At 36.4% G+C, this 22,937-nt stretch overlaps 1 protein-coding gene across 1 annotated transcript; it reads right to left on the bottom strand.

Moving 5' to 3' along the window:
* Window positions 1-800: 800 nt before the first annotated feature.
* Window positions 801-22,480, bottom strand: pfdn1 (prefoldin subunit 1). The gene is made up of 4 exons (XM_077233436.1): window positions 22,391-22,480; window positions 21,603-21,769; window positions 21,432-21,516; window positions 801-1,214 (listed from the first exon to the last, which is right to left on the bottom strand). The coding sequence occupies exons 1-4, from the start codon at window positions 22,421-22,423 to the stop codon at window positions 1,131-1,133; spliced, it is 369 nt and encodes a 122-aa protein (XP_077089551.1). The 5' UTR covers window positions 22,424-22,480; the 3' UTR covers window positions 801-1,130.
* Between the last annotated feature and the right edge of the window lie 457 nt (window positions 22,481-22,937).

Below are 22,937 nucleotides of genomic sequence, written 5' to 3'. Positions count from 1 at the left end.
GTGTGTAGGAAACTAAAAATAAATATATATATATATAAATATTAAAGCTAAATAGAAATCTTAAAAAAGATAAAGACAAAACAACACAAAATTACTAAAATGAAAACTGAAATTATAAAAAGCTAATTCAAAATATTACATGTTATAATAGCATATAAATAATACAACATAAAATATTATTTATATGCTATAAATAAGTATAAATTTAGTATAAATAATACTAAAGTGGACGTAAACGCATTTAAATGTATGTATAAATTTGACAGTAGAATGATGTGAATGACCAGTTATTAAATATTCAAGAGCGCCATGTATAAATTTGAGGCAAAACCAGAAACTCACTGGCTTTCATAACAATGGCCTCATCAATTTCAAAGCTTTACATTTAGAAAAATCCGCCATTGCTTTATCTATGCAATTCAGCTCCCTAATGAGGAAGGAGGATATCAAGCAGACGCACATCTGCATCATGAAGGACTGAGACGTAGACAGGCTCACAGGAAACACGCAGGAAGGGTTGTCTGGAAAACACTTAAACAGAAGTCTGGGCTATTTCTCTTCTCCAGCTTAAAGGCTGTAGCCTGAAAGACAAGTGTTCACAGGCTTATGCAACAAATGTCTAACAGCAGAAGAATAGAGACAGAGACGAGATCGGGTGTGTGGGGGGTGGGCTGACAGGAAACCAGTGATGTAGAGGCACAAACACAGCAATCCCCAAAACACACAGCAATCAAAGTACCACATCATTCAGATCATATCTAAATGGCCGTGCCCTCTATGACACACACATACACACAGAATTTGCTGTCTTTAAACACCTTTATTACCATGTTGACATCTGCTTACATAAAAAAAAATTACAAAACCATAGAAAAAAACCCCCATTAAGAACTGTCAAAGAAAACAATCAATAACTTACAGAATGCTGAGGTGTCAGAAGTCACACGAGTCAGTATTAGACAGACATTCATTTTTAACTATTAACCTAAATAAACTTCCTGTGTTCAGCTGACAAATGACTGCCACGAGTATTCTCCAATACATGCACAGGCATGTTCAAACTAAGGGCACGGTGTACAAAGGTGATGAGAAGGTTTTTTTTGCGTGTGGATGGTGTGAGTGAGCGTGTTTTACTGGGCCCTTCTGGACATCAGCATCTCTCTGATGTTATCCTCCGCGTCTTTAACGCTGCGCTCCAGGTACGTCTTCTTTTGCTGTGGAGAAAACAGAGGAAAAGACTAAATTAAGTTAGCTGTAGCTTCATATTCGGAAACATCAGAAGGTTTTTTCCTTTTTCTGAACACACCCTTTTTACTCCCCAAACTGCGTGACACAGCTGTTAAAATTCTTGAAGATAAGATAAGATGATCTTTTTTTGGATCACGTTCAAAGACGGTTGTGACCCGACTTTGATTGCTCAGGATAAATAAGGTTAAAGGTTTCTCATTGTCTCAAAATACAAAAATCGAATAGACTAGTGAGATTCTGTTAAAGGTGTTGCATGCTAGAGAAAGTGTGAATGTATTACGCAACGTGTGCCAGGATGTGTCATCACAGGCCAACACCTGGTTTAGTGGCCGAGATACTGTAGAGTAACAGGCCTCTACCTGAAGTCTTCCGCCAATGTGTTGCAAAATAAGTGAGTCAAATGAGTGCGCACACACACACACACACACACAGAAAACCTTTGCCCAAGGCGATGTGGCACAATCTCATAAACACAATACATAAGACATAACACAAATGTTGTACGACACATAACATTAACAATCCATGTTTTTACCTTATATCCCAATTTCACAGTCTGTGAGTGGTTAAAATGTGGTTTTATGTGGTTGTAGGTCAATATGAAGCTTGTGGGCTGACATCTCTTTAATAATTTAAGTATAGGCATGTGTTTACATCTGTAACCAAGCATTACTGCACATTAGCTCACTGCTGTCTGGGAATCCCACCCTTCCTCCATTCCCCCCTCAGTGACGTATGAATAGCCAATGAATGAGATGTCAATAACCTTAAAGGGATAGTTCACTCAAAAATGTCAATTTGTCATCATTTACTCAAACTGTATGACGTGCGTTCATCTTCGAACCCTAAATTATGACATTTTTAATGTAACATTAGAGATTTCTGTCCTTCTACTGAAAGTCTTTTCCACCAAAATGCTTCAAAAAACGTTCATAAAGACTGTAAAAGTAGGCTTTGAGGTGTGGTCAGATTTACTGTTGGTCAGCAAATTTTAGATAACAAAATCCAGTCATTTCAATAGGAATTCACACAATCTGGAATTCTGTGTGCGGGCGAAATATTTCCCCAAGCAGATTTCGCAAGTGGTTCAAGTTGTTTAAGTGGATTTGCAAAGTTAACCAACACAAAGCTGCTTGCTTTGAAAGTCTTTTGGTCAACACAGCAAATCTGCATGACCAACTGAACCCAATACAAAATCTGCATATCTTATGGACAACTTTACCAACTCTTTGAAGCGGTTTTGGTGTGGAATGGTCTTTCAACTATCCCTTTATTAAAATTGTGGGTGTCTTAGCACAAAAAAAAAGAGTAAGCTACCAATTTCTGCTTTTAAATAACTTATTGTTATTCACGGAGTTTTGAATGCATTGTCTTGTTTTCCTAGTAACGGGCTCATGTGTTGACTTGCATAAAAAACATAGGTATTCAGTTACGGTTTTATTCCCGCAAACAGACTTTCCATTCAAACTATGCCAAATGTGTCACAAATATGCAAAAACAAAGAATGCGGAATGAGACATATATTCAAACTCTGTCCTATAAGAGTCAATGGTTCATTGAAGTGTTGGTTTATTGCGTATTTTTGTACGTGCTTATGTAGATACTGATGATACAGGTTACCAAAATGTTTGCTTGTTTTTCATGAGGGTGAGGTTTGATAATAGGGTTTTCACACCATGGCATCTGTTTTGTGATAAGTCTGCATGTCACAGTGAGGAAAATATTCCCTGAGCAAGCATGATAAGAGATATGATTGATGTCAGCTCACCCATACCTCCCCATTATCGACATCTACAGAAAAGCCACTTATTTAAAGGTTGCAGTGCTAGGAAAGGCAGAAGAAAGGTCATGAAAATATTTACGAGGGCAGAAAATGACACAGGAGGGAAAACAATGGCAATGGTGTAGAGAGTGTCGCATTACCCCCTCCATCGACCTGATAGAGTTGGACTGGGAGTGGTACAACACACTGTTTGGCTGCCTTTAAATATAGATATTTTTTCACGCATTACCAAGGAATGTCACCACCATCAGAACACCCAGAATGCATGTACAGAAACATGATTATTCTGGGCTAAATGCAATTTTTTTTCTATCATAAGTACCACTCATCAATTAACCCTCAGTTTGTACAAACAAATGTAATTTTTACAGTATTACACTTAGAGTGGAATATATATATATATATTAGGGCTGTCACTTTTGTGAAAAAATCCTGTTCGATTTTTGAGACATATGTGTTCATTGAATCGATTGTAAAATCGATTTTTCCATGTCTAACGACGTTTCCATTTTCAACACCAAATATTGGCAAATCCACGGACAACTAACAGGCATTAGGACGAACGTAAAGACTGCGCTTGAGACGCGCACAAGTCAGCAATATTTCTGATGATTTATTGGCGTGAAGTTTTTTGCAAGGTGACAAACAGGAGTGCAGCATTCAAGGATTGAAATTAACACCCGCCAAATTCGGATAAAATGAACCTTGGCGGGTAACGCTGTCATATCACGAGCCAATTTGGCATGTTTCTATGTTTACCCACTTTGCTGGGGAAGTTCGTGTAAACCAAATCTGCGTGGATTTAGCGCAAATACGCAACTCGTGAGTCCTCGTGATATATTAAATACAGCGTATTGCGCAGAATCTGCGCATTTCTGGCTTGCAGTGTTAATTTCGTTGACGAAAATAACGACGAAAATTATTCGTCAACGACATTTTTTCACAGACGAAAACGAGACGATAACTAAATAAAACCTAGTTTTGAATGACAAAGACTATGACGAAAATCTATTGACATTTTCGTCAACGAATAAAAACTAGACGAAAATGTTAGATAGTGACGATTTGGGAAGCGATCCGTCAGAACTGATGTCCTGCGTGTGTGGTAGATGCGCACATTTGTAGGCTACTGTAACGTGATCTACCCCGCGATCATAAAACGTTAAAAAATGTGAACGTCTGGGAGAATGAGTAGAGCAGACATATAGATCTCTGAATAAGAGTGACGATGCAAAAAAGAGCTCTATTCGGTGCGGTTTTCTTTGCGCACACACCTAACCCGAAGCGTGCAGTCATGCACAATACACCTACAGCGCGCGAGTAGGCTACTGAATTGAGCTCTCTTTCGTGTCTGAATGGAGAAATACACAACAGTATGTCTAAATGTCCTTTTTGGAGAGTATTCATGTAAACTATGCTGGTTATGTCTTAAACTGTGAGTGTGTCGGATGTGCATCAGTGCAATTGTATCCGCATGTCATTGGACATGATCCGACGTCTTAAAGTGACAGTGGCAATAAACCTAATGCGGTCCGTGTCCTTAATTTTGATCAAGCAACAAAAGAAAAAGAGAAAAGCATTCACTGTTTGTTAATAGCTTTAATAAGGATTAATTATAATTAATTCATACAAATAAATATATCTGCTTGAAAGAATAAAGAATGATGTGTAAGTAGTTATAAGGAATGAATATATCATTCATTGTAAAGAAGACTGTGTTGTACTTTAGGAAAAGTGGTTTTATTTCATTTTAAGATATTTTTTAAGTAACAGCAGTTAAATCTGTATCTGTATTGCATGTTCAAACTTAAAAATCATTCATATTAATAGGTTAATAGATGTTTTCTCCGGGAGTATATGGGTTTGGAAATTTTAGAGAAATTCTAAATTAATGCATTACAATTGAACTAAACCCATTATATTTTAGTCGACTAAATCTACTGTAGATTTAGTCAACTAAAATGTTATTGTATTTCGTCGACTAAAACTAGACTAAAACTAAAACAATTCAGATGACTAAAATATGACTAAAACTAAATGGCATTTTAGTCAAAAGACTAAGACTAAAACTAAATCAAAATTTGCTGACAAAATTAACACTGCTGGCTTGCTTGAACACACACGTCACTAAGCAACAAATAACGGCACCCTTGTTCACTTGCACTGAAGTAATAGCGAATATTAAAAAGCATTTGGTTAACAGAAAAGACATTGTTATTTTCCAACATCCTACATGTTCTGTGTACTGCATTGATCTGTCTATCTAAAAAACATTTTTGGTTAAAAAAAAAGGCAGTTAAAATCTATTCTCTATTTTCGTTTTCGAAACTTGTGTTGGTTGGTCCGATCGATTGTGCAATCGATTTTCGAACGTAAAGTGACAGCCCTAATATATATATACACAATACTATTGAAAAGTTTGGTGTGAAAGAAGTGTCTTAGGGATCACCAAGGCTGTCATATGGGTCACATGTCACGGTCAAAACCAGTCACATGGGTCAATTTTTTGAAATTGAGATTTGTGAATAAATAAGCTTTCCATTGATCTATGGTTTGTTAGGATAGGATAACATCTGGCCGAGATACAACTATTTGAAAATCTGGAATCTGAGGGTGCAAAAAAATTGAAACATTGAGAAAATCGCCTTTAAAGTTGTCCATTTATGTTTGCGATTGTGCTGCATTCACTCACAAAAATACATGTTTTATATCTTTACTGTAGGAAATTTACAAAATATCTTCATGGACCATGATCTTTACCGAATATCCTGATGATATTTGGCATAAAAGAAAAATCGAAAATTTTGACCCATACCATGTATTGTTGGCTATTGCCACCGTGCGACTTGTGACTGGTTTTGTGATCCAGGATCACATTTATTAGATTAAAAATACAGTAAAAACAGTAACATTGTGAAACATTACTACTATTTTAATAAACTGTTTTAAAATGATGCATCATTACTCTTTAAAATACAATTTATTTTTTGTGATGTAGCTGGATTTTCAGTGTCAATAATCTAGTGTTCAGGGTCACATGATCCGTCAGAAATTTTAATGCATATTGATTTGGTGCTCTAGAAGCATTTCTTATTATCAATGTTGAAAACATTTGTGCTTAATATTTTTGAAATAGTGATGCAATTTTTGTGCCATTGCTTGCTTATTTTTCCCCCCCAAAAAAGTGACCCCAAAATTTTGAACAGTAGTGTTCATGTTTTATTCGAGTTGAGAGCTTGCAGTCCGAACTGAATGTGTACTACAAAGTTATGGCAAGGAAACACGTTTTCACAAAAACACAAGAAGTGTTATAATTGTTTCTATGGAGATTGCCACTAATTAAGCCCCTTGAGGGTTTTTCGGCAATAGTCCATCACATCTTTTTGTGAAACATATAACACTGTTTTAATGTTTTTTTGTAGTGAAAACAAAGTGTGGCCTGTGGAGTCTGATTCCCAAGCAAATGACTCGGTTCTTTAAATAAATCATTCAAAAAGACTCACTAACTTAGAAGTTACTGGTTTGAATCAGTCTAACACATCCTTCATTGAATGAGCTCACTGTTCAGAGCCGGCTGTACTGAAGAAGATAAAAAGTTTATTCCAGTGGTTTATTTATGGATTTATCTAATTTTGGGTGGGGCAGGAATGCCTAAAAAGAGCACAGGAAAAAGTTGAAAAACTAAAGGGGGAATCCTGTTCCCTGTTTGCTCTGTGAATCATATGCAAACGACAAGATGCTCCAGATACACATGGGAAATTAGGTGTAATTGCATTTACTACGACGTCCGTGTTCAGGAAGCTGAAACTAGCTGTTAAGTGTCAGCAGGAACAGAAATGACCCAAACTCAGTGGCACTTGCCTCCTACACGGCTCTTCTGAGCTGAGTGCGAAACAATCAATCTTTTGATACATGAATGCCCTGTTTTGTATATGTATGTGTGTGTCTTGCTCACTTTTGGACATCTCCACTAAGCTCTGAAATAGCACAATTTAAATGCTGATCTCTGATGAATCTGTCAAACATATCACATATTTTCACATAAATTGTTTTATCTTACCACGGATTAGTAACGTTTATTACATAATTTTGATGTCATGAGTTACCCTGATGGTATTTTGTCTTTGTGTGCATGACCCTGTGAACCGTCTATATACGAGTATTGATCATTTTTCATGGACACGCTACATAGGATGAACTTGGGATTAATCATGGCTTTCTGTTTTACCACCTCTATTATTATGGTGGTTATTCGCAGGTACAATGAAGATTTGTGTAGTTTAAATAATAGTATATTAACGTGATATAATTTAATGAAATATACAGTAATAAGTTGAAAAATATGCCAAATTGTCATTTTTTACAGTGAATTTCTGCCAACCACAGCTACCAGTGTTTTTTTAAGGTGCAATTTCACAGAACACAGGAAAGGAAACCATTTCAGTTTTGGTTCTCTAAATCAAAGGTCCTATCAGGACCATAATAAAACAAAGTAATACTAAAAAGTCATTCAAAATAACACAATCATATAAGATCAATGCACTAAATTCTGCACTAAACTGGTAATCATCAAAGGTATGATTTCAACAGCTAATGGGGGGACTCCCCATTGCCCAAACACGCTGTGTTATGGAAACACTACTCTCCATGTGGATAATGATACCTCAGAAGATTGACCTTCCCAGAAAAATGCGGAAGAAGGCACAAAGAGAGGTCTTGTGGCTCTCTCTTCTGCGGTACTGTATGAATCGGACAGCAGAAGCCTTCATTGTTGTGGCCTGAATGGATCTTCTCATGGGAGTGAGGGCCGCCCATAGTGACTTTTGTCAGAACACAGATGACAGGGCAGATAGTCTGCGCAGACACTGCTGTAAAAGAGCCCTTTGTTGTTGCCGGCTCCGCTTCTGAAAAGCGATGACATGCTGCAAAGGCCGACAGAACGGATGAGCGGCAAAGAACAGCTGCAGATTTTCATGTGCCAACATTCCACTTTAGCAAAATCAATCATAAACAATTGCCAAAGGAATGTTGCTTTAGCGATGTATAATTCTAGAGAAAAGAGGGTGGAAGATGCCTCTGGGTGAAAGTATTCATTCTGAAGAGAAAACACAAACTGGTTTTGAGTTGCAGAGATTTTTGTCTTGCAGAAACGAAGATGTATTCTTAAAACTAGCTGCACCACACCTGCAATATTTGTCTAAAGGCAAGACACTACAGGCTCTTTTTTTTTTCATGCACACTTCAGTTTTGAGATTTTGGGCTACTTAGCTTTTCCTAATATGTTATTTCAGACTACTGGAAAGTAAACATTCAAAATACTAGGACTGCCCCCTAATATTTGACTAATCGTTAGTCGGCTGGAAGAGGCTTAGTCGCCCAAAAATTTTAACAAATATTCTCAGATTATGTAATCCATATGAAACATGCATATGTGTGCGTGTACGAGTCAGCATCATCAACTTAAAGGATAGAATCCGGTATTTAGCACTTTGAGTCTGTTTTCTAGTTTGTTTTGGATGAATTAGAGTGGTGGACACAGAAATTTTGACAATGGGTCCTGTGTCGACTTTTTGACTCTTTTTTAGAATCGCCTCTGACCGCTTCAGAGTGACTGTCTACGGGCATGCACAAACATGTCCTTAAAACAACCCTTAACATTTGATTTCAAAACTGTGCAATTCACCGAGTGGTAAGTGGTGTTCGTTGATTATTAAAAACAAATATATTGGCGCAATGTATGATTTCAAACCGTGCTAATTGCTATAGTGGATCTATTTTTTCACAACCTCACAACCGCGTATAAACTTCCGCTCGATATTTGAGTCTGAAGATTGCTTGATAGCGGTAGCGCAGTAATATCAATGAGCAATGAGTCCTCCAACAGAAATCAATGCGATTTTACAAAATACCAAATAAAACATGACAGAAACTGTATTTCGCTACGCAATTTGTTTTTAATCATCAACGAACACCACTTACCACTTGGTGAGTTGCACAGTTTTGAAAACGAACGTTACGGGTTATTTTAAAGACATGTTTGTGCATGCCGGTAGACAGTCACTCTGAAGCGGTCAAACAAAGGCGATTCTAAAAGATTCAAAAAGTCGAGACAGGACCCATCGTCAAAATTTCTGTGTCCACCACTCTAGTTCATCCAAAACAAACTAGAAAACAGACTCAAAGTGCTAAATACCGGAATTATCGTTTAATCTCTGCAGCGGAAAACACAAATTTTTGAAATGTTTAGACCATCTACTTGCTGTTTTTTCAAGACACATTCATAATCATTACTTTAGCCGGTACGCTGTGGCACTTAAGCGCTGATTAGGCTATGTATTATATATAGGTAATTAAAGGCTCATATGGCTTATTAATATACACGTGCGATTAGACGACTAATTGCTTAAATGATCGACTACTAGTCGACAAGAAAAATCTTTAGTCGAGGGCAGCCCTACGAAATACACTATTAAGTGTTTATAATATATACACTTAAACGGTTTGTGTCTGTAGATTTCAAATTACAGTACATGTAGGGCTGAGAATCTAGACAGCAAATCGGTTTGATTCACGAATAATATGCTTTCGATTCGATTAGCCCAGAACACAGCATTGTTTCGGAAAGTACTTTTTTTTTTTTTTTTTTTTTTTAATCTTTAGGAAAAATTGACAGTGTGTATGCTATGTGAATAAGGACCAAACGCCTTGGTTCTTTTGGTCTGGACCAAAAAAAAAAAAAGAGAACTACAAGTGCGAACACACCCTTAAACCTCCCGATCCGCTCGAGGAGAGCTTTTGGGCCGCCCCTTATTCGAATTACACAGCGACCCTCATGGGACAAAGATTGCAAAAAAAAAACCTTCGTCCATTGTTAGATGTTAGCTCGTGTTAGTTTCACTTGGTTTGTAGCCAGAGCTACTTCTCTCTGTTTATATATAGAGTCACGCAGGTAGGGCTACTTTGCAACGGATATCGTCCTGTCCCTGCCATCCCATTTTAAACAATTACACTTATTCGGTTTTGCTCCATCCATGCAATTAAAGCGCATCCTTGAATAAGCGTAGTTTTAAATCTGTCTGAGCTATAGAAATGTATCTTCATACTTCAGTTACAAGTAAAGCTTCATGTTACAGGATTTGATCTATTTCCATGACTTTATCAATGGTTTGAGCGGTTTGACTATAGCACTATTTTGAGAGCTATCATTTGTTAATCTGTTAGCAGTTCTGAGGAGAGATCAAACACGGGCTGTTTTAAACTGGCTCAGAACGGAGAATCCAGCGAAAGGCAGTAAAGAGTGAGGGAGATCTGTGGTTGCGAACCACGCCGCAGCGTCTCCATTAATTTGTGCATGTAATAATTGAATGCTCATATATTTTAAAGCATTGAATCGCTATCAAATTGCAATTCATTCGATTAAATTGATTATTGACTGAAATAAATTATTCACAATTCAAAAATCCATGTTTCAAGATCGATTCGTATCATCAGGATTTGTAATGGATACATCAAGGAAATGAGTGAATCATTACACCCATATCTTTAAATGAGTTTTTCTCTTCAGCACTGGGCCAGAAATCTCGACTTTAGAACATACCAAATGTACCTATATTCTGAAGGTTTTTACAGAGGGGTTTTTCATCTGCCTGATTTTATACATTTTATTCCTAAAAAACTGTGATTTTTTTTCTGTTCACAGTATTTTCTTGTTTATGGGGTGACAAAAAGAAACATAAAAAAATCCCTTCTTTAAAAACATTTGAGACTAATAGGTAAAAAAGAGAGATTTCTATTCTGGAAATGTATGCAAATTAATGCATATTTAATCATTTAAGAAAACTTGTATACAATTTATTTTGCAATTCTTAATGTAATCAATCAACTGGGGAAGTATGGAGATATCTATTTTTTTTACCCTATTCACCTGAGGTGTCTTGCATTAAATCCTGCAAAAGAAAAACGGTAGCTTTGATTGTATTAACTATATAATTATTACAGCAACACATACAGAACATTAAAGGAGTGAAGAATCCTCCATTTCAGTGGTGGACATCAGTGCGGTGGACTTCTTATATTACAAGCCAAAGTCCCCTCTCTGCTTTGGGTTTTTATAGTCCAATATAAATTCATGTTTAATTTGATGTTTACACAGTTTCCAGGTTACAGGCTTATGGAAAATCAATAACCTCACACTATCAACAAGCAACTAATATCTCCCAATATCCGGCCATGTAGAGTTTTGGGGAAGTTGACCTGATGTTATATAATGTTAGCTAATCAAGCAGACATATACTATATGAGGTTTTGTCAAAACTGAGCTTGTGATAGTCTAGCAAACATCAATAAGAATTGTTGAAAACTACATATCGATCTTTAAACAATATTTTATTTACATTAATTATAATGGGGGGTAAGACAGTAAGAAGTGAAAGAAACAAATACCTTTATTCAACGATACATTAAATTGACCAAACGTGACTGCGAAAAATATATATTTTAAGTAATTGCTGTTCTTTTTAACTTTTTATTGATTAAAGAATCCTGAAAAAAATGTATCATTTTTTTACAAAACTATTAAGCAGCACAGTTGTTCAATGTTTTTTTTTTCATCATATCATGATTTCAGCAAATCATCATATTAGAATGATTTCAGGATCATGTGACACTGAAGACTGGAGTAATGATGCTGACAAATCAGCTTTGCATCACAGGAATAAATTACATATTTGAAATATTTTAAGTAGAAAAGTCTTATTTTAAGTCGTAGAAATATTTCACAAAAAAAAAATTCTGTATTTTTTTATTTAAAAAAAGCCTTGGTGAGGATAAGATATTTCTTTCAAAACATTAATATATTTTACAGACTCCAAACATTTGAAGAGTATTTTTGCGTAGAAAAAATAAAAATGAAATTTTAACATTGAATGTAAAATGTTTCTACCAAGCAAAATATATAAAAATAAAAATAAATCTTTCTCTTATGGTAAATCCAGTCCAAATTTGGTAGGGCAAGTAAAAAGATGCTGGGAAACTTTGGGAAACTGTTGGAAAGTGTTATTTTAGTGCCACTGCAGAGATCAAGAGTACAAAGTCAAATGAGTTGCAGAGCGGGTGTGAGGAGATTATCTATCAAGCGTCTCAAAGGAGATGTGGGCATGAAAGTGCCATGTAAGGACATTTGTCCCCATGCACTGACACCCAAGCCATGCAACTAATTCTGCAGCATCTCCCTCCTGCTGCCACTGGAGTATTAATAACATGCATCTCCCTTCTTTCACTGCAAATGCAGCAAACAATACCCAGCTACGACTCAGGGAAGGGAGCTGACAGATGTCAACAGGTTTCTCTCACATGCTTCACTATAGCATGCTTCACCCCCCGCCACGGGCACCAAGCCCGTCTGCATCATGGGCCAATTATGACCTCATAACAGAACCAGCAGTGGGGATATTGTCACCCAAGGAGTCATCAGTCATGTATGGGGATCACGAGGGTGGATAGTGGGCCAAGGCGCTGCTCTGATGCTGACGACATCATGTTACCTCGTAAAGTTTTGCCTCACATCCAGGCTGTGTGAATACGGAGGCCAAAGGAGCCACGAGTTCATTCGCCCCCTGAGATCTAAATGCGGTTCCAGTATGTACTAGGCGGAAAATGACAGCTATGTGTTTTGACTGTACAGAGGCGTTAAAAAAGCAAGGAGGCTTCTAAAACATTTGTGTGACTCAGGGGTTGCCTTTCAAACGCAAACAATCACCATCATTAAATTGGTGTCTTATAAAACCAACAAATGATTATGACTTTTAGATAAGCAGAAAATATGTTTGTGCTGTGCTGCCGTATTCACAAAAATCTTATTATGAAAGAAGTTTGATTTATATGGCGAATAGATTTAATTTAGGCTTTTATTCACTTATAAACAAACATACAGCACATCACTTATGGTAAACTAAACACAGAAGCTCATGTGTGTCATATCCTAGAACAAACTTGGATCTCGCGCATCACGCACAAGCGTTTCAGCTTATGTCTTTACCAAATGTGATGTGTTGAATGCGTGCATCTTTTTTTAGATGTAAAAAAAAGCCAATAAATCAGTTCATCATAGGATGCAACCATATGTCTTCACAAGACTTGGATTAAACCGCCCCATTCATTTGGATTAATTTTACGACGACTTTATGAGTTTTGACAATGGAGAAGCAGAAACCTCTCTATTTAAAATATCTTAATTTGTATTTTGAAGATTAACCAGTCTTATGTGTTTGAAACAACATGTAGGTGAGTAAAATAATGACTAATAAATAATGACTAATAATTTTCCTTTAAGAAAAATTCTAAAGCTTGTAAGAATCTTCCTAAGTGCAACTTTTGAAAAACCTGTACAACTTGGAGGTTATCCTAACTGTATGATCTAGTTTCTATGATTTTTAAGAACATTCTTTTCAGGAATTTGAAATCATCTTACATTTTGTATTAAGGAAAAGTTTTCAGGAAATAGCAGTTAAAAATAGCGTGTTTTGTGAATCTAGCCTGAGATACGTGATAGTCACAGTGGAATAAAAAAAATCTGTAGTTGTTTTTTACGTTGGGCTGCATCACATGTTGCGCTCTCCCTCACTCTCTGCCTGTTGAGGGAAGCCCTGGGCCTCTTCCAGATGTCACCAGCCCTGCATTTATTCACAATGATGTCACAACCGAGCCTGGATTTACACCCAAACTGCCCAGAGCACCGAAGCCAAAGACAGACAGGCCCAGACACAGTGCAGAGCACACACTCCAGGCCAGAACACACACAAAACTCAGAAACACTTTATATGAGTGAACGCCTATGATCTTACAGCCCTAATTTACACTTCAGGTATATTTCCTTTCCACTCATTTGCCTTTTCAATGAAGAGTTCCTGAAAAATAAACGTGCAAAGTAATGGATTTGCATATGCAAAGTTGGGATCTACATGAGCAATTGATTAGAGTAAATACATTATTCAAACTATGCAAATTGATCAACCTTAACAAGGAAATACATTTTCCACATCACTTTGACGTCAAATATACGCAGTGCCACTGCCACTCAAAGTATAGCACATTTTATTACAGGGAAATAGGCTAAATTTCACCAATAATTGTTTGATTAATATCATATGAAGTATATTTTATATATATATTTATTTATATATATGAAACAAACTCTGAGATATGAGAAAAATATGCCTACTTGCAATGAATATCGCATGGAAAAAGTTGTATGCCGCAATTAACGGTAGAGAAGTTCTTTATCAAATGCAGTACTTATTCTGACAATACTCAAATTCAGAAGCAGCTCAAGTTTATACATTATCATTCAAACATTTGGGATCAGTTTTTGAAAGAAGCATCTTATGCTCACCAAGACTGCACTGTGATGCAAAGCTGAATTTTCAGCATTATTACTCCAGTCTTCAGTGTCACATGATCCTTCAGAAACCACTCTAATATGCTGATTTGCTGATTTCTTATTAATATCAATGTTGAAAACAGTTGTGCTGCTTAATATTTTTGTGGAAACTGAACTACAAAATTAAATTAAATATGCCAATGTCTATTACCAGAAAGCCGTGGCTCAAATTATAAAAGTCAAAAGAAAACAAGAAAAGAAAGAAAGAAAGAAAAAGAAAGATGATTTAGTTTCTTATACTTCTTATAAGTAAAAAGATGGTAGACACTGTTTATAGCCAAAGGGTAAATACTTGCACAAGGTCATGACTTCATCAAAAATGTGTTGATCTATATTGTCAACACAGACTCAGATCTGGAAAGAAATGAAGAAACGACTGCATGACACATCAGACCCAGACGAAAGGTGAACTACACTACTGCACCTGATCTGAAGTAAATGAGACAGACACATACCGGTTTACACCTGGTGTTTTAATTCGTCTCTTTTGCCCACTTTCAACCACTTCTGTCCTGATTTCTTTGAGGGGAGGGTCTATTTTGGGCTGATAAATGTGTGGTTTTTTTCCAGATTTTTCGATCTGACAGACGAAATAAGCTCGGGCAATTTACACATGAAGGCAATGGAAACGACGGAAAGCAAACGGAGAGCAGCAGCTTTTATATGCTCTGATAGAGAGTGCGTGTTAGAAATGGTGAGAGAACATTATGCTAGGTACATTTTTCCTCTTCAGTCGACATGTTTAAATCCGTCTGGCTAGAGCGCTTCCCATAATGTTTACGCGATAGGTTAGTAGGTGGAGAGTAGGCAATCTTTTGTGGCTGTTCGAACGCATTCGACCACATGAGCGTTTACAATAGGAAAGTAATCCGGTCAAAACGCATCTCAATGCAAGTTGTAAACGGGGCCAAAATGTCTCGCATTTGCCTGTGTTTCATTGCATCACAGGTCACTGTGGTTCCCTTCATCTCTTTATTTATACACTCATATCAAGGTGAAATTCATCTGCACTGCTATCTCATATTCTGCTGAAAATATGACCCACGCAGATGATTTACCGCAAAGGCAGGTACAATGGAGAGATTTCATCACAGTTGACATGAGGTGGGATAATACTGAAAGATGAGAGACGTTTTCAGTAATTCACACGTTCATGGAATGATTTAATCAGTTTATTCAGTCTGATAAGACATATGGATCATCCATAAAGCATCTCTAAACCAACATTGTGCATTGTGAGATAAAGTTAACAGTATTTTTAGAACATGACTTTAAATTCCCATCATACGGAAATACACTTCCTCCCATTCTTCTCATGAACTTTTCCAAACTTGCAAAGTTTTAAAATATCTTTCCAAAATATCATGCAAAATCCATAGAAAGACGTCTCATGGTTTGACACCTCGATGACAGGCCGTGCTGGTTTATTAAAACTTCCCGTCTGATGGGGGTCATATCATGAGTAAGTAAAATAAAATGGAAAAAATGATAAAGGGACGTTGCCAGTAAAAGCCTGCTGCTTTCCCCTGATGTCATGTAGTTTAAAAATAACTGCACTGATCTGTTTGAAATAGGAGGCTGTTGTGTCAGAAACAGGACCCCCCATGAGTTCACAGGTAGTCACATTCGCACCTAAGTTCAGGGAAACACCTGAACATCTGCCTTTTCACTCTCGTCATGACCGATGACATCAGTGAAATGTCAACTCAGTTCAAAATCTGTTTCATGCGGTATGACACGTAGCTGCAGTGCCAAGCAACTCTGATGGGTGGTAATTTCATTACGGATTGGAGATGTCACTTAAAGGGATAGTTCACCCAAAAATGAAAATTATGTCAGTATTTACTCACCCGCATGTTGTTCCAACCCCCTAAAACCTTCACTCATTTTCGGAACATGAATTAAGATATTTTTGATGAAATCTGAGAGCTGGATCACTCCTCCATAGGCTTCTAAGGGATTGACACTTGCCGGCCCCGAAAAGTTATTAAAGACATCGTTAAAATAGTCCAAGTGACTACAGTGGCTCAATCTTAAGTTTATCAAGCGACGAGAATACTTTTTGTGTGCAAAAACAAACAAAAATAACGACTTTATTTCAACTATTCATTTCCTTCTCTGTGGGCCTCTAGTCAGTTAACGTAGTGTGATTTTGTAGAGCTACGTCACACGTAGGCTAACTATTGGCCGACGCTGGTCATGTGTGTCAGATTTCATCAAAAATATCTTAATTCGTGTTCCGAAGATGAACGAAGGTCTTACGGGGTCGGAACAACATGAGGGTGAGTAAATACTGACAGAATTTTCATTTTTGGGTGAACTATCCCTTTAAAGTAGCAAAAAATATTTTAGTATAAGACGCATTTGAAAATTGTCCGAGGTCAAAGAGAAAAGTTGTGTGTAGGCAGCTGCCAAAAAAGGTGCTTACTGAATGCTTGTGTTGTTTAAAACATATGAGATGCTTTCTTCAGCTCATTATTTAAAGTCCCCCTGTGGTGAAAATCAAGCTTTTAATGTTGTTTATATGTCTATGTGGTGTTTTTAATATGCTTTAAGACAAACCATGTGCAAATTCATAAGTCAAAATTTTCATTCAAATTTTCAACAGTTCTCCTTAAAACTGCAGTGAACCAAATCGCAGGTGTTTCTCACGTCACAAACTACCTTGTAACCAATCAAGTCAACGTGTGATCGTCAACAAGTGGATCTCTGAGCTGGTGTGAGTGCGTGGAGGCGGGGCTAATTTGCATATTCATAGAACCGCGTATACTGAATGAGGCAAAAGTGTAGAGTTACATTGAAGCTATTTTAAGGCATGAAGACATTTTTTTTCAAGGAAAAAACGTTTTAAATATTTTATTTTGGTGATCAAAGATGAGTTTTAAGGGATAAAATTATTGACTACAAGGGGACTTCAAAGTTTTACTATTATATTCCATGTTATGAAAATGCTACAAACTGAAAGTCATGCACATATTTCCATTTTACAAAACAGGTTGTCTTAATAGAAAAGAGTGCATTAATTTTCATTATACCATGGTCTGTTTGAATAGTTGATTCTGATGGTGGGAAATTAAACCGTTTAATGCACAGGTAACTGTGCATTCAAATATATTTTAAAACGTAATTCATCCCTGTGAATTTTCAACATCATTACTTCAGTCTTCACTGTCACATGAATCATGATCCATCAGAAATCATTCTAATATTCCGATTTGCTGCTCAAGAAACATTTCTTATTATTATCAATGTTGAAAGCAGTTGTGTTGCTTTATTATTGAGGAAAACATTGTTTTAGGATTCAGAAAACTGATAAGAATACTATTTATTTGAAATAGAAATCTTCTGTAACATTATAAATGGCTTTACTGTCTCTTTTGATCAATTGAATACATCTTTGCTGAATAAAAGTGTTAATTAAATATAAAAATCTTACAGACCCCAAACTTTTACACAATAGTGTACACAAGAAATATATTTTAGAAAAAGTAACTGTGATAGGGTTATAACTAACATTTAAAGGAAAAATATATTATAGTGATAAGCATATTTCGGAAATAGTAAAATAATACAGCTCTTTCAAAGAACAGTTCACTTTAAAATTTACCTTGAGTATTATTTATGAAAATTTCGAACCAACGAGCTGCTACTTTAAATAGAAGGCTGGTGATCTCAGAAAACCTGTGACAATCTACGATTCAACACCCCACAAAAGGAAACCATGAAGCGACACAGAATCAATTGCAGTCATTTTCATAGAGGCCCACGCGTAGATGATGACGACGATGACATTTGTCATCACAATTTCCTTATAATGAGGTCTTGGTAAGTCCAATCAAGAATGAACACATCAGCTCTTTCACAGAAGTTCCAGTGCAACTTTCTCACTGACTATAATAATTGTCAGTGAACTATGAATTTCACAAAACCTTTAGAAGGTATTTTACAAAAACAAACATGGGGGGATTGGCAGTTCATTATCCACAAATAAAGCCTTCACGTCAAATTAAGCAAAAGGGAAAAAGGGAGGCATAAGGATGACGGCTCTAATAATGTGACATGCAGCATGTGAATGTTTGTGAGATGATAAGTATATCATTGAGGGCCATGTAGCTCATGTGGTTTTTACAATAGTGATGGGAACGCTGTGATGTATGCCCATCATTTTTACCACATATATCCCATGGTTACACCAAGGAGCTAAAACAACCCCGGGGGCTTTTTCACCAACAAACAACGAGTGTGAAATTCTGATTGTACTTGCAAAACTGTGGGATAAGCATTTACATAACCATAACCACATAACCACACAAGCATTTCAGTTTCTGATCATGCTACAGTAATGCCTGCTGTGTAAACTCTTAAAGCTACACAGATAAATCATAGACGTTCTCCTTGCGTAAAAAATATTATCTTATTCATTCATTAGCATTCCATTATTTCAACATTTTATTGCTTCTTTAAATGTGGCCATTGCCTTTTAATTACATAGACGTTTTATATCTCTAAACCTAGTTTCTTCTAATGGTATTAATCATCTTTGTAATAGAACCTTGATCAAAATTAATTCAACAATCTAACTGCTTTCTGATACTGTCTTTTTGAAATTCAAGAAGAGAGAACAGAAAAGGTTAAATCTCACTACAAATACAAGATACTAGGCTGTTTACACCTGGTATTAACATTCGTTTTGGGTGATTCGATCAGAAGTGGTCAACCACTTACACCACATGCACTTCAAAAGCAATTCCTGTGATCGCTTGTGATTGGAGGGTCTTTCATTTCATGAGTGCATCCATTACTAAAAGTCACTGTATCAATGTTCATTTACTGCTCAATAATTTGGGTTTGTACGATTTTTTTATGTTTTTGAAAGAAGTCTCTTATGCTCACCAAGGCTGCATTTATTTGATCAAATATATAAAACAGTAATTTTGTGAAATAATATTGCATTTTAACCATTACTCCAGTTATCAGTGTCACATGATCCTTCAGAAATCATTATAATATGCTGATTTGCTGCTCAAGAAACATTTCTTATTATCAATGGTAAAGTCAGTTGTGCTGCTAAATATTTTTGACGAAACCATGATAGTTTTTTTTAATAGAAATCTTTTGTAACATTATAAATGTCTTTACTGTCACTTTTGATCAATTTATGCCACCTTCGTGCTATCAGAAATTTTGTCGTGACTATGAGCTTGTCACATTCAAGTGCTTTCTTGTCTGGAAGAACAGGAATCATGGAGGACACCACTTGCCTATTTATTGGGAAAATCTTATTAAAGCCAAAATGAGATTTAGCGTACCATTCATTGACAACCATATAAACACTCACCGCTCTATCTAGATAGTGAGCTTGCTGACAATTCTGGAATTTCAGTCAAATACAGGCTATTTTTGCTGTGTATAAAAAATACAATATTATTTAATTATACAAATCCAATCCAAAATTATTATTCATAAATGAGCACTACTTTAACGCCAAGACAAGGCGATGTTGCTGTTGTGGAAAAAAATAGTAAAGAATAGCAGTCACAGCACCAATCGTTTTCCGGCTATCAAAAAGATCCCGAGCTTCCCAGGAGTACATACGACTTGAGAGCGGTCGTGTCCAATTTTGAACTAGGAAACTCATATTTACTATATTTCCAATAGCATGTGAAGGAAGCATTAAGGCATGCTTGCAAAATAAAAGTATCAATTTCTTTTAAAAAACGAATTGTAAACATTTGAACAGTAGTGTAGTTAAAGCACAGAACAGTAAAATAATAATAAATGACAAAAAACATAGTTGAGTTTGAGTCTGAAATATATCTGATTTTTCGATATCAAAAATCAAAAACATAATTAAATTCATGAAATCATTTACAGATATGATCTATATTTAGTTTCTTAACTTTTACCCTAACTTAATTATCAGTGTCACTGCACTGCCTTCTGAAATTGTTTAAACTCTGTATCTATGAAATTCTACAATTTTTTTCAAGTTATAATACATTAACAGCAAATTTTAAAACCCATGTTGCTTTATCAATGGTTGATTGACAGATGAGTAGGCAATTACATATTAGCATTTACACTACAAATGCATTGTGTCACACGCCACACCTCTAAAATGTGGTTTTAGTGACTGCCTTCCAAAACGCTTTGGACCTTATTTACACCTGTATTTATTTATCATAAGCCCTATTCGCACGGGATTAGTATTATCTGGGGACCTCGGGTGAATTAGAAATTACCAACCCACAACTGAATTTCGTGTGATGCATTCACACGGGATAAGCGAAGCCTGTGATTTTACTCGAATTAACGGACTAATCTCCCGGATATTATGTCAATTGCTTGGAAATGTCTTGTTATTATAGGTCCCATCAGCTGTATGATATTCATAAACAGAAGAATGTGCCTTACCACATGCTGCTATACATGTCATTCATTTCCATCTAAACATTCTTTTTGTTTTTGCTCTTCTGATGGTTTTCAGCTTTCTCTTTCTGCAAATTGTATAGTTGTATGGTGTATAGTGATATGACCCAGCACCCAAAATACTATCAAAACACTCCCTCGCAGCCTCCATTCTTTCGCGAAAGATGGATAAAAAAAAAGCGCACAGGAAACAAAAACCTTGAAAAAATTATAAACGACACTGTCAAATCAGAGAGATGCCGATTCACACGGGACTAATATTATCACATGACCTCGGTGTTCGGCAGATGTGGTTGGTCATTTGCGGGGAAATTTTTACTTTACAAATTACAGACATGACCGATTCGCACGGGATTAAGATCACAGACAACCTCCACAATTATTACAAATGACTACAGGTCACCAGGTAATACTTATCCCGTGCGAATAGGGCTATAGGCCACTTGTGAGCGATGGAAGGTGTAAGTAACACAGTTTTGCAGTGTGTAACTGTCAGAGAGAGATGCTTTATATGTTTGTGTGCTCCTAACTTACCTCAAGCTCCTTGATCTTTTCATCTGCCGTCTTCTGCTTTTCCAAAAGCTGTTTGGTGATCTCATCTTTTGACTGTAATATGAACCTGGAAAAAGTGTGGAGGAGGTCAAAATAATCAAATAAAAAGGTCTCATTCAGGCACAGAATTTACACCAACGGAAATGTACATACATGCGTCCTGCTCCCTCAAACATGTGAGTGGTGTCGGGGAGTGACGTGATCTCTGCATGCGTGAGGTTGGCGTGCTTCTTCATGCGGCTCAGCTGTTCGACCTGCAGGTCTGCCAGCTTCACCTTCTGCTGGGTGTCAATCATTTTAGCCTGCAACTCTGCAAAGGCCTGTGGCATACAGATGTGAGGATTGAAGTTTAGGTTGAATGAGATCTACTGCAATATAATTATGCCCTCAAACACATATGTTAAAACATGTTTATTGGATGTTAATGAGAGTTATTACAGAGGAACCCGGGAGAGGGTTTATACTACATACTCGACTATGAATGAAAGTGCAGAAATAAAAGAAACTTCAAAGTTTAGACTAGAATCTCTACTTTTGCTAAAGGTTTACAAGGGTAACCATAGACTTAACCATATTACGTAGATACAATCAACCTGCAACAGTCAAAATACAAAAAAGAATTTCAGAAAATGACAGACATATTTTTAAAGCCTCTTACACACTTTTATGTATGTATACATATTAATTTATAATGGGTTTACAGTAGTTACTAAACGTGTAAAATTATATTTTGACTTTATGCCAAAAATAAAAATAAATACATAAATAAAAAGGTTTCTTGTGCACCGAGGTTACATATTGCCATTTCACATTGCTTTTACAGTTCCATTCCAAAATTCTGATCTACCTTAGATTAAAAAATACCTTTATTCGCAATTTTATCACGAACAAGTAATAAACCCGTTTAGTTTCTATGAATAAACCTGTAAACCACCGTTTACCTTCTTCAACTCGAGGTCTACGGGAGCCGCCATGATGCTGAGAGAAGAATGAATCACTGCGCATGCGTGAAACAAAGAGCTAGTTCCAAAACCTAGTGAGAGACCTACATAGACAGCATTTTTGGTTTCGAAATATCAGCTGATGGACAAAATGCTCTCTAGATAGGCAGCACGGTAGGATTTTAGGCACTAACTCAATCTCAAAATAGTGCTGCCCAGGAATAACAGTGCACGAGTTATTAAATGTATAAGACTTTCATATTTAATGTTTATGTGTAATGCTGTTACAAAGGGCAAAGTCACACATGCTTTCAATACATACTGCCTTTTCCATTTTTACAGCCTATTTTGCACTACTTCTAGAATGTTTCACCTCAGTGCAACATTGCTAGAGAAAATATTTGTAATTATCAACATGTTGTTCTGTCTTGTAAAGTCATGCATGTTCTGCATTGTGGATCCTGAAGACACTGCTTCCTCTGCCGTGTGGTAGATAAACTTCAGTAAACCAACTTTGGACTTGAGCATACTAAAAAAAATGAGTATA

This window comes from Siphateles boraxobius, unplaced genomic scaffold (genome assembly GCF_051911475.1).
Source record: "Siphateles boraxobius isolate OS27281-9 unplaced genomic scaffold, OSU_SipBor_1 18, whole genome shotgun sequence".
NCBI classification, from domain to species: domain Eukaryota; kingdom Metazoa; phylum Chordata; class Actinopteri; order Cypriniformes; family Leuciscidae; genus Siphateles; species Siphateles boraxobius.
This window is presented reverse-complemented; position numbering and strand designations above follow the sequence as displayed.

What these genes read in the sequence shown, in the direction of transcription:
- pfdn1 (XM_077233436.1), bottom strand. Translation starts at nt 22,423, where the DNA reads ATGGCGGCTCCCGTAGACCTCGAGTTGAAGAAG. An exon ending in TTTGAGGGAGCAGGACGCAT is followed by an intron (nt 21,517 to 21,602) that starts GTATGTACATTT and finishes CACTTTTTCCAG; the next exon opens with GTTCATATTACAGTCAAAAG. An exon ending in AAAAGATCAAGGAGCTTGAG is followed by an intron (nt 1,215 to 21,431) that starts GTAAGTTAGGAG and finishes TTTTCTCCACAG; the next exon opens with CAAAAGAAGACGTACCTGGA.